Source organism: Sinocyclocheilus grahami, unplaced genomic scaffold, assembly GCF_001515645.1.
Source record: "Sinocyclocheilus grahami isolate Dianchi unplaced genomic scaffold, SAMN03320097.WGS_v1.1 scaffold1284.1, whole genome shotgun sequence".
Taxonomy (NCBI): Eukaryota; Metazoa; Chordata; class Actinopteri; order Cypriniformes; family Cyprinidae; genus Sinocyclocheilus; species Sinocyclocheilus grahami.
The window spans coordinates 150128-162932 of record NW_015506463.1 but is presented as its reverse complement, the minus strand read 5'-3'; the positions used below and the strand labels follow the sequence as shown (position 1 = coordinate 162932).

Below are 12805 nucleotides of genomic sequence, written 5' to 3'. Positions count from 1 at the left end.
TCTCTCACTCACTCACTCACTCACTCTCTCACTCACTCACTCACTCACTCACTCGGGGTAACATTCATAATAACCGACAAACTAGAACACAAGAGACAGGAACAGCTATAGGGCAGTTAACGAGGGACAGACAGGTGAGCACAATGAGGTGATTAACTAATAATTAGACTGATTGTTTGCATCTTGTTTTTAAGCCCATAAATAATGTACTCGTTTTAATAAATTTATATTGTAATGTACTCATTCTAATATATTTAAATGTCATCTTTACATAGCTGGTAGGTTATGCATTTGCACAAATTAACACTCTACGTTTAAAAAAATTAAAAATAAAAATTAGAAGAGTTCTAATGCGCTGTCTTCACTGTAGCTCACAGCACTTTCACCAACACAAAGTTCTCAGCGCTGCCCCACAATTTTATCAATAAATAGCTTAATCGCTGAAGAGCTAAATTATCTTTCTCAACAAACAGCTGGTAAAAATCTTTGGTCGTGGGCAGCCCTAGTTTTATTCCAGTCCTTTTTTCTTCTGCAACTCTTCCAGCTCACTTCTATTGCCGCTGGCCGAGACACTAAACACCGCCCAGGCCGGTCTAGACAGTCGCTGTAGTATATGGTGTCGTGTTGTTTCCACCAGCGTAACAAAAAAATAAAAATAAAAACCAAACTGCTGTACAGATGATTTATTAACATAGGTGTTGCACAGGCATTTGACGTGGAGTGAGAATGGTTTGAATATTCGTGATAATCTCAACTTTCAGTTTATATTACTGTGAATGTGCTGCTTAAGGGAAAGAATGGGAATGGTGGAAAAAAAGGTGGGAGGGGACCCTTGGAGGTAACTGGCCCCGGGGCCTTTTGAAGTCATAATCCATCCCTGCTTCTGAGGAGCGTTTATTTCTTCATCTCTCAATCAGGATTGCATTGTATTATATGTTTGGATCATTTCAGTCTCATCTTACTAAGACATATTATTGGCGATATAGTGACGACTGATATTTAGATCATTTTATGTCAGTATCTGCTCTACTGTTATAAAGATCTCACTGATTTACATAACAAGCATCAGAATTTCTTCATACAAATATCAGTAAAATCGAGCAGTTTTTTCCTCCATATTCTCACATTATCAGACTATATGAGCCATAAAAGTCTGACGCATCAAATATGATACTCAAAAAAAAGGCATATGCAAACTTTTTTTTACTTAAAAAACAACTTAGTCTAAACATTCAATAAACAGTCCCATTTCAATAATTGTTATTTTTCTGACTACTATTTCATATATGAGACTTTATAGGGTTAAAGAAGAATGATTGCAACAGAGGTAAGAGTTTAAGTAGAAATAATGTGCAATACTCTGACTATATTCTCTTTATCTCTTGATATCTGAACTATTCCCTAAACTTGACGCAATAACAAACAGAAGCGCTGTGTCTGCTTGTCTCTCTGTCCACTCAGTGTTTGACATGAGAGAGTGTTTCTAGTCTCTTCTCCAGGAGTGATGCTGATTTCTCAGCTGCTGAACAGAGGCCTGTCAAACACTGAATTACTGAATTAACAAAACACGCTTCACGCTGAGACTTCATCCTCAAAGAGCCATTAGATGTGCAACTACAAACCAGTGTACAACCAGCTGAGAGCAAACGAGCTCGCTGTAATTGACTAAATTCAGATTGCTGTTAGATCATGTATTGGCAAGTTTAAAAACTACTAAATCAAGAGTGATGTTCGGAGCTCATTCTAACTTTCAGCACATATACTTTCAGCTCGGATGCACTACTGTAAATCTCACAGTTAATCGAAGTCTCTGAAGCACATTGAAGATAAATGTTTGAGAATAGAACTTTTTTCTTCTGGGGATGGATGATGAACTGAGGAAAAAAATAACATGCTGCATTTTTATTTGTTATTATATAAAACATTTCTTTCAAATGTCAAACATTTAAAAAATGAAAAGAAGCCGCTGATTTGCACCTTTTTAAATTTGTACTCAGTTTTTGTTAAAATTATATATATATTGTTTTTAATGATATATTATTAGTTATATTTAGTTAAAATAATGCTTTAAAATTATGATAATAAATGTTTAATATTTATAAAAAAGTTTACATCATATTGTACGTATATAAACATCAAGGGACTTTTAACATTGATTATTTTTTTTCAGGGATGGATGATGAACTGAAGGAGAAAATGCATATTCTGCGTTTAATTATTTTATTATAGAATAATTTTAAAGTGTAGACATTTGAAAGAAATGACAGGTTAAAGAATCGGTATGGACGCCGATTTGCACCTTTTGTAATGTATAGTTATTTTTAATCCATGCATATGTTATATTTAGTTAAAATAATGCCCTTAAACATTTCAATAGTGATATTAAGCGTTTAATATTTGCAGCATGTTTTAAGTCTGCTAGCTGGTTGTCAGTAAAAATGGAGACAATTCCTCCTGTAACCCTACAAGATGTCCTCTTTTTTAAGTGTGATTTAAATTCATCCTTCTCTGATGTTGTTTTGTTGATGGGTAAATATCATATCCATACTTGTAAATGGAAAAAAAATTAAACCTTCCTTCAATATATTTTTATTTGAGTTTGCTCAAATGTTTCAGAGCTTCAAATGCTTCCAAAAACATAATAGAAAATCGTAAAAGTTATGCTTCTCTTTGTCAAATTATTTATTACTTTAGTATATTTTTCTTTATAATGTCTATGTCGACTACATCTTTGTTTTCATCCTTGCTCCTTGTGTTTATTTTTATATATATATATATATATATATTTTTTTTCTTCTTTAATGTAAACTCTGTGTTTGTCTCAATGGAAGTGTCTTGCATTGTTGCTTGTTCCCTGTCTTGTTATGTACATTAAGCAATACAAATAAAAAAATAATAAAGTCTGGACTGCTTTAGGAAACGCGTTTGACCACGCGCGCTTTCCGTTCAGCGTCCCGTTGCTAAGAGACGCGTCCGACCTCTCCTAGTCACTCCGCGCAACACTCAACATAAACAAGAAGTAAACAATAAACAAAAATTAATAGATTTCTTTTTAACGTCAACTTTAACCGCGGAGCCGCTGTTCTGAAGCATGAAATGGATCTTCGCATCCGACGATATTTATCAAAAGCTCAGGAGAAAAGAGGTAATGGTGTGTTTATTACTCGATAATTCATTAAATGCGCGGATTTTGTTAGTTAGTGTTAGTTTCATTATCTTATATTGAAAGCGCGTTCATAAGGGGCTAGTTGTCACATGGAGAAAGACAACCAGGAGAAAAGAGGTAATGGTGTGTTTATTACTCGATAATTCATTAAATGCGCGGATTTTGTTAGTTAGTGTTAGTTTCATTATCTTATATTGTTAGTGTTAGTGTTATTATCTTATATTGAAAGCGCGTTCATAAGGGGCTAGTTGTCACATGGAGAAAGACAAAGTACACGAATGCTTGTTTTCTCTAGCAGTGTTTTGTACACCTAACGTTAGTGAATAATGTCTTTAGAAATGGTGTTTTTATAATATTTCCCATTTCTTGTGATATTACAGCAAGTGTCTGTATGATAAAGGCAGATTGAGGCGTGTTCTCAGCTCATTTTCTCCTATATTAAATGTCATGTTTGTGTATTTGTCCCCCTGTCTTGTTGTCAGATGCTGAGTTCGTGAGGAAAGCGTCTGAGCTGATCCGAGCTTCAGCTCCAGCAGTGTCTGATGGCAGATCTGAGCTCCTTGTGCTGTGCGCTGAACAATCTCTACAGGTGCCACAGTAAACCATCCTGCACGTTCTGAGATAGCCACTCTTTCTGCTTTCTGCTTCATTTCAGGCAGAACTATGCTGTTTTCTGGCATTAGGTTTACCTGGATTCACCTGGATAGTTATTCAAGACACATGCACGGATTATTCATCAGTAGAGGTCTTGATAGTGTCGTTCATTTCAGTAAAGTGGCAGCTGTTTATTACAGCTAGTATGTTATGAGCTCAAACCACTTGTGTGGGATACGAGCAGTGCTCATCCTGAGGGCATCCGAGTTTGTCTCTTCATCAGGTTTGGAGAAATGTAGCATTGCATCAGTGTCTCAGCAACGGATGCTCTGCAGTGAATGGGTGCCGTCAGAATGACAGCTGATTAAAACATCACAATAATCCACGAGTAATCCACAGCACTCCAGTCCATCAGTTAACATCTGGAGAAGACAAAAGCTGAAACACATCCAGCATTAAGACGCTATTAACTAAAATACCATAGAGTCCATAATCCATAATAATGCTTCCTCCAGTGAAAAAGTGCATCTGCTGTTGTCTCTCACATCAAAATCCAGCCACATATTAGTTTAGAGCTGTTTAAACGCTGCTTGATCTGTGCAGATTTCTCTCCTGATTCACACCAGAACACTGACTCACTGGAGGAAGAGTTGTATTTGAGTTAAAAACGTCTTAATGCTGGATGTGTTTCAGCTTTTGTCTTCTCCAGATGTTAATTGATGGACTGGAGTGCTGTGGATTACTTGTGGATTATTGTGATATTTTTATCAGCTGTTTGGACTCTCATTCTGACGGCACCCATTCACTGCAGAGCATCCATTGCTGAGACACTGATGCAGTGCGACATTTCTACAAATCTGAGACAAAATCATCTACATATTGGATGAGCACATTTTTAGCACATCTTCATTTATGGATGAACGACTCCTTTAAATCTTTATTGATAAGGAAAGTAAATACACTTGTCTCACAGTGTTTCTGGTGTGAAGAAATCCAAAGCTCTAGCTGGATACGCATGATGCTTTACTTGAAGAAAGTACCGGAGTGTAGGATAAACCTCTTCCCTGCTGGTTGCTTGAACACACACCTGAGAAATGCTGCAGAATTTACCCTCCTGCTGCATCTCAGTGTGTGACAGCGAGGTTTGAGTTTCACAGTAATGCAGCGCTCTGCTCTCAGGCTGAAGACATAATGCTGGGTTAGATAACAGCCACGGCTCTCTGCCTCACTGTCACGCCTCCACGGCCCTTTTGTGTAGCGCAGGATTATTGTAACAACAGCTTATCTCAAAATGTGCTGTCATTTTATAGAGCGAGAATCTCACAGAAACATGTCTATATTTCAATCCAAAAAAGAAATGATTATATTTTGCCCTAAAGAAAAATAAAACTTTTTGTCATGACTTACTGTCACGCCCCTGGACTGTTTGTTGTGCTCTGTGACCCAGTTTCTTCCCCATGTGTTCAGCTTCCCAGTTAATTAGTCATTCAGTACACCTGTGTTTGTTAATTATCCCTTGCATTTAAGTTCGAGTCTGTGCTCTCTGTCCTTGTCCGAGATTGAACGTCAACCCCTGTGTTTCCTGTGTTCCCAGCTGCCAAATGTTACTTCCTGGATATTCTGAATTAAAATACTATTGTTGTTCGTGTACTCCTGTTCTCCTCGTGCCTCGCTCCTCGCCATAGGCTAAGTGTGACAGAATCTCGGACCAAAATACAGTTACCTCCATGTCTCCCCTCCGTTTTGTTTCCGTGTTTTTTCTCTCAGTGTGTTTTGTTTCCATTGTGTGCCCGTATGGATCCCCTCCTTCGCCCCGAATTCATCCTCCTCCTGCTGGAGCAGGGGAAAATTTGAGGGTCATACCAGACTGTTTCTGGCTATTGCCCATCTCACCATCTACCCGGACAACATGCTCTGCGCGTTCTATGACGCCAGCCTCAACACCGTGTGCACAGCGCCTTCGTCCAAAGAAGGCCCTCGAGCGGAATTTGCCGCCTTTGTGGAGGACACTGGCGAGAAATGGATCTCCATTCCCCACCGGTTCCCAGGAGTATATCGCCAGTGCCACTCCCGACCCAGAGCCCAGCCCACCATGTCCCCGATGGGCGGAGCGCATGCCCGAGCCCACCGCTGACTGAGAGCCAGAGCCCGCCACGACAGACGAGCCATTGCTAGAGAGAGCGACAGAGCTGAGGATCGCCGCGGAGCCAGAGGCTGTGACGTCAGTCAAGGTGTGTGAGCCGGCAACAACGCCTGCCACGAGGGAGAAAGCCACGGACGGTGTGAGCACTGAGAGGAGCTCCGCCCCCTGCACCGCGGCTGAGTATGGCGGGGCATAAGTGCCAAAAGGACGAGGAAAGGGGTCCAGCCCCTGAATTCAGTTCAGAGTGCCCTCAAGTGCCCGCTCCTAGAAAGCGCCTCCAGTGCCTGCTCCTAGAAAGCGCTCTCCTGTGGCCGCTCCTCGAAAATGCCCGCCCTCCCACTCACTCCAGCCTCCTCCACCGCTGTCGTCTGGCAGCCGCTCTGCTCACCCTCAGCCCACCATCATTGCGGTGCGAGCTCCGCGGGACTGCCATCCTCCAGCGTCGCTGTGGCTGGAGTCTCCCTTGACTCCGCCTCCAGCCTCTGAGGCCTGGACTCCGCCTCGGCCCGTTGACCCGTCAGCTCCACCATGGCTCCTAACTCCCTCCTCTCCGTCGTGGCCCGGTAGTCCACAAGCTCCGCCAGGCTCCCTCGTCCCTCCGGCTCCGCCTTGCTCTGGCGTCGACCATCCTGCGCCTCGGGACTCCACTCCTCTGGCTTCGCCTCATCCCTCCGTCCCTCCGGCTCTGGCAGGCTCCTTCATCCCCTCTGCTCCACCTCAGTCCTCTGTCGCTCCAGCTCCACCGCGGCCTCCCGGATCCACATCTCCGCGTCGGTCGCTGGCACCATCTGCTCCGCCTAGGACCTCCGGATCCTCCCCGTCGCCCTGGCTCATCAGCTCTCCGTCTCCGCCTCGGGCACCTCCACCACCTGCTCCGCCGCCGTTGGTCGGCCCCCTAGAGCCAGCGGCCATTCCTCCTCCATGTCTCCTTCCTCTGTCGGCTCCACCGTGGGTCGACATCACCCCTGTGTTTCCTGTGTTCCCAGCTGCCAAATGTTACTTCCTGGATATTCTGAATGAAAAGACTATTGTTGTTCATGTACTCCTGTTCTCCTCGTTCCTCGCTCCGCGCCATAGGCTAAGTGTCACACTTACAGATTTTTATTGCATTGCGATATTATTTTTATGCCTTTTACCCTTAAAAATATGATTACTGTAAGGCGTCCAGATGTTTTGCATGCAATATTTTTGTAATTCTTCTTATTCTCAATACTGTAATACACTATTTTTTTTTAAAATATATATACTTTAATTTAGAATACAGTAAATTGCAGTGAACTGGACAAGTTCTTGACAGGTTTTGCGAGATTCACCTCAAGACCATTAACACTAAGTGCAAACAGTAATTAGATGCTGTTTGGATTAAGTTAATCAAGTAAAAATAGCAAATAGTAATTAAATGCTATTTGCATTAAATGCATTAATTGAAACTAGCATTATGTTTTCACACTAAGTGCAAACAGTAATTAGATGCTATTTGCATTAAGTTTATTAAGTGAAAATAGCAGGATTTTCTTTATACTAAGTGCATATAGTAATTAGGTGCAATTTGCATTAAGTGCAGTGCATTCAACTTTGCACAAAGTGCGAATAGTAATTAGATCTTATTTGCATTAAATGCATGAAGTGAAAATAATTGTATTTTCTTTACACTAGGTGCATAAAATGAATTAAGTGAAAATTTTTGTATTTTCTTTGCACTAAGCACAAATAGTAATAAGATACTATTTGCAATGAGTGAATTAAGTAAAGATAGCAGTATTTTATTTACATTAAGTGCAAATAGTACTTGGATGCTATTTGCATTAAGTTAATTAAATGAAAATAGCAGTATCTTCTTAATTAGATATTTTTTTTTGCATTAGGAACAATTAAGTGAAAATAGCAGTATTTTATTTAGACCATGTACAAATAGTAATTACACCACATCCAATTTCAATCATAGGCCTATTAAATAACCGTTAGACATTTTATTTCACTTTTCAAGTAATTTCTATATTTTATTTTAAAATAAATGCCTCTCTGAGCTGATATGCAATGAAGGAGCAAACAAGGTGGTCTGTCTGCACTCGTGAAACATAAGTTATAAACATAGAGCTGATATGGAAGGGTTTTCAAACTGCTTGGTCATCCACAAGAGCAGAAGAGAGAGCAATTTTGTTGTCATATCACCTTAAATATGTGTATAAATCATCCCTTACATGCTGACACAATTCAAATGTCACATTCGACCAACAGAAAAAAGCAATCATTTGAAGCGTCCCTTCCTGAGAAGAGAAAAGCTTACAAAAATAGAGCTGAGCAGGCTTTTGCTCAATGACTTGTGAAGTGAGAAATCCTAAACAGATAAGCGAGCAGTATAACTCTCATACAGAGACAGCGCGGGTTATGAGCATTGTGAATTCATTCCCCTCAGAAGTGAAGGAGTGTATAATATATACCGCGCTTGTCTGAAGTAAGCTGAACACAGGAGCTTGTGCTGAATCTCTTACTTTTTGCACCCAAGCACTTAAAAAAGTTCCAAGGGCCATTGTGTGCTTCCTGATGTGGCACAATATTTATTGCCAACTGGGAGATAGTTTGAGGCTTAGGGCTTTCATTAGTTGAGACGTTTCTGATGGCAAGTGTCTCAGATGGTTCTATTCCAGAAACTAGTGAGCGATCAGCCTTCATAGGCCGCAACCTAACTGAAATGAAACCTCATAAGTGACTGACAAGACAGCAAATTTGTGCATCACTCAAATAGTGCTCAGCGTTTTAGGTGAGGTGACTCACAATTGATGTCCTATAGAGTTTACATTAGCATGTCAAATCTCAGCTGTGATCGTTTATATCATCGCAAAATGCAGTTTTGTTATTGTATATAACATATCTATAAATAAAGTTAGATTTGACCCACATTCATACAGGACATACACACAAAGGGATACATACTCTACTATATAGCATATCTCAACTGCTGCATTGTTTATATTGTTGCAAAATAACTGTATATCCAACTGAAGACTGGAGTAATGATGCTGAAAATACAGCTTTGATTACAGAAATGCATTACAGTTTAATACGTATTCACATAGAAAACAGCTATTTTAAACTGTAATAATATAAAAAAAATATTACACTATTTTTGATTAAATAAATACAGCCTTGGTGAGCAAAAGAGACTTCTTTTAGAAACAACAAAATCCAATTTTTTTTATGTGAAATATAATTTTTGTATACATATACAGCTTTAATTTACACCCTCAAACACCTTGTAACAGCCTCTGAGATGGAAATTAAATAGTTTCAGGCTTTAACACGAGTGTGGAGATTTTAAATATTTAAGCAGTATGCCAGACCATCAATCATAAACACTAAGCAACTCCTCATGGAGTTAACTTTAAAATATTAACACTAGCAAAGTAACAAACTATCAAGGGACGTCCAGTGCACAGGGCTCGGCTGGATGATGTTATATCTACTGTAAACTTGTAATTGTTGTATGATGGATGTGTAATCACTGCTTTACTGCTTCTGTAGTGGCTCTCAGGCTCTGCCAGAGGGAAAACAGCTCAGATACTCGCTGCCGTTCTCTGGTGGATAAATTAGCGACTCCGGAATAGAGTCCTCGCCCATCCTGCAGTAATTGCTTTATATCTCATGGACATTGAGGCCTCCCGTGGCTCTTTGAAAGGCTCAAGCGCTCATTACTCATTCACACGCTTTGAGATCTAAGGTCGCTCGCAGTATAAATTGAGATGTAGTGAGAAATCGGATTCCGATCTTCCCAACAGTGATAGCTTGAATAATTAACTTCTCCCGTGCCTCGTTCTTTCTTCATTAGATATCATTTCCTGGTGTTCAACGCCTCGCTGCTGTACCTGCAGTCCGTCCGGCGGTTCCTGAGGCCTGGACAGAGACGGCTCCTGGTTTCTTCTCTCACGCAGGTGCTCGAGGCTCTAGAGGAGGTTCAGGATCCTGATCACGCATGGAGGGCTGAGCTAATGCTGTAGGTGGCTTCACGTCTAATTATTGTTTTATGCACACAATGTGAGTGAATATCATGAAACCAGTCAAGAACGAAGTCCGGTTCATAATTCAGTCCAGTGTCATAGAAAAGAAAAATGCAATCATAGCATACATAAAGAAAATTAAGCATGTTTTTTGATAATGGAAATATATCAGATCTTCTCCCCTCCAATTCTCATTTTTGATTATGCAAATAAAGTATTTCCATGCATTTGGATTATACAGTTTTAACATAAACGAATAAACTCAGTCATACATAAATGCAACAGGTCAGATTTCTGTAATAGTACTAAATACATAATAACCAGCTTTATATATGTATCATCAGTAAATCCGATTTGTTTCAATCTCATTGCTTGTTCCACAGCTAGACATGTTTAACCATGTTCATACTTTTTAACTAAATAAATGTAGTTGTTTTCACAATGACCAGATTTATATGAAAGGTTACTTAAAGCCTTTATGTATAATGCATTATAAATATTATTCATAATGTGCATTGTAATACATTGTATCTTGTCGTAATTAATTATAACCAAATTTAAAATGCATGGTGTAACAATGAAGGTATAATGAATTAACCGTGGTTACAGTTATTCATGAGATTGTACAAAGCATTATAAGGTGCATTACAAGGCATAATTCATGCATTAAAACTACTTTTATAATGCATTATACATAAAGGCTTTAAGTAAAGTGTTACCAAAGTTTCTTTTTCACCACAGAATGAAAAAAAAAAATGTATAGATAATTGCGATTTTTTTTTCTTTCTCAGAATTGCAAGCTTACATCTCACAATCCTGAGGAAACAAGAGTTGTGGTTTATAATGTCAGAATTGCAGGATATTTACTCACAATTAAAAAGTCAAAATTTTGGGAGGAAACAGTCAGATCCCGATTCATGCAATTCTGAGAAAAAAAGTGAGAACTGTGAGATGTAAATTCACAATTGCAAGAAAAAGTCCGAATTGTGAGATTAGAAGTCGAAATTATCTTTTCATTTTTTTATTCAGTGGCAGAAAGAGTCTTCCATAGATTTATGCTGATTCTAAGCAATTTGAATAAATGCATTTTGAAAAAATTATGCAAATAGTTAATAATAAACTATGCTATTAAATCTGACCAGTTTAATTTATGTATGACTGACAAATATGCATCATAATAAGTTTAATAGTTTGTTTATGCTAACTATGTTTAATCCAAATGCATGGAAATTTTATATGCAGTGCAAATACATAAATCTTAAATTTCAGTCTAAGTATTTTGTATACATTATGGTAGGTTTAGTTTCACTTAAAAATGTAGATTTAAAAAAAAAACGTTACGGTAGAGAATTTAACTCTAAAAAGTTTTTCTTTATGCATAATTCATATGAGATTCATATGTAAACTTATTATATGATACGGTAGCAAATGCAATCAGTGGTAAAAAGATAAGAAACTCAATAATCAGGACAAGTACGCAGCCTTTAGATGCTCTTTTGACGCCGCCGTGACCTTTGAAGCGCTGAATTGACGGCAAAGATCTCCAGTGATCCTGATCCTGCAGCTCACAGATACGCTGCACCTTCAATTCTGTCAGGGTTCAGCCTGTTTTACGCCACTTATTCTGAGAAAATTGTTTAGAGATGGATTTTAAAGGTCATAATAAATCTTTACGATGTGATCAAACTCCTTTATGGCTGTTTTATTGTTGCAGGCATGTAATCCTGGAGCACAAAAGAAACTCATCCCTAATATAAGCCTTGTCATTGATCTCAAATCGAATCTGGCTCTTTGCCTTGACTCTACTGTCTGTTGTGGAAGAGATTGCAATTGAACTTCAAATGCATGCTGTAAAACACCAGCGTGAAGGCTCATATTTCATGTTGTTTTCATCTCGTGTTTCTCTTCAGACACCTTGTTGAATGTCTTCTCGATGCTGGGAAGAAGAAGGAGGCAGCTGCTATGGCCAAGGTCACCTCCGATTTTATACAGTCACATAAACCAGAGCTTTATCCCCGGCTTTTCTCCATACAGGTAAATCTTTCTCTTTTGTATTGCGTGTCACTTGCGTTATTAATCCTGCTCAAGCAGCTGCAGCCATCCTCATTCACTCAAGCTCTATTTCACCAAAATATCTTGTGTCTTTTCTAACCTCCTCCACACAACTGACATGATTTTGTCTCATTTTATTTAGTTGCTCTTAATTAATGCACACCCATAATAAAGGCATATTATTCTAGTTATCCAGTATGTTTTAGTCTTGCAGTAGTGATGCATTGCGTGTGTGTTTCCTCCTTACACGCAAATAAAATATTTGTACATACTGTATATTTCCATGTATGAAACATAGCATTATATGAAGTAAAACATATATGAAACCTATTCGAAATTTGGAGCAATTTCATATATTAATAATTATATCCAGCCCATACAAATATGCATGGTTATAAATGCGTATTTTTGGACATATACTGTATGTCATGTACATGTACAGTATATCCATCCTAAAACCCGTCAATACATGTTGATATTACATAAGTATATATAAAAAATAGACATGTGTTTAAAACATTTTTTTTGTATATATGTTGTTGTAAAGTGACATAAATAAAATATATATTGTTGACATATATGATTGCTGCTTATAATACCATAAATCTTCATATTCATCATAATCATCATATTGATATTACATATGTACATATACAAATTGTACGATGGAAATTTTATAAACTTCATTTACCCAGTGTTATTTTAGTGTCGTTGAGATACTATTATAGTTTTTATGAATATTTTGAATCAGTTTTTTTTTTTGCCTTATTATGTCTATTCAGTTTTTATTCATTTTTATTTCAGTTTTAGTTATTTTAGTACATCAAGTTGAACTAGATTAAAATGAGAAATGTT

General features: G+C 38.4%; 1 protein-coding gene across 1 annotated transcript in view; it reads left to right on the top strand.

The window, feature by feature from the left end:
- The first annotated feature begins 3096 nt into the window (after positions 1-3096).
- Positions 3097-12805, top strand: part of LOC107568822 (cilia- and flagella-associated protein 46-like) — a 47828-nt gene continuing 38119 nt past the window's right edge. The window contains exons 1-4 of the mRNA XM_016254814.1: positions 3097-3145; positions 3649-3763; positions 9730-9894; positions 11809-11932. Coding sequence (XP_016110300.1) covers positions 3097-3145; positions 3649-3763; positions 9730-9894; positions 11809-11932 — 453 coding nt within the window. The remainder of the gene's footprint in view (positions 3146-3648; positions 3764-9729; positions 9895-11808; positions 11933-12805) is intronic.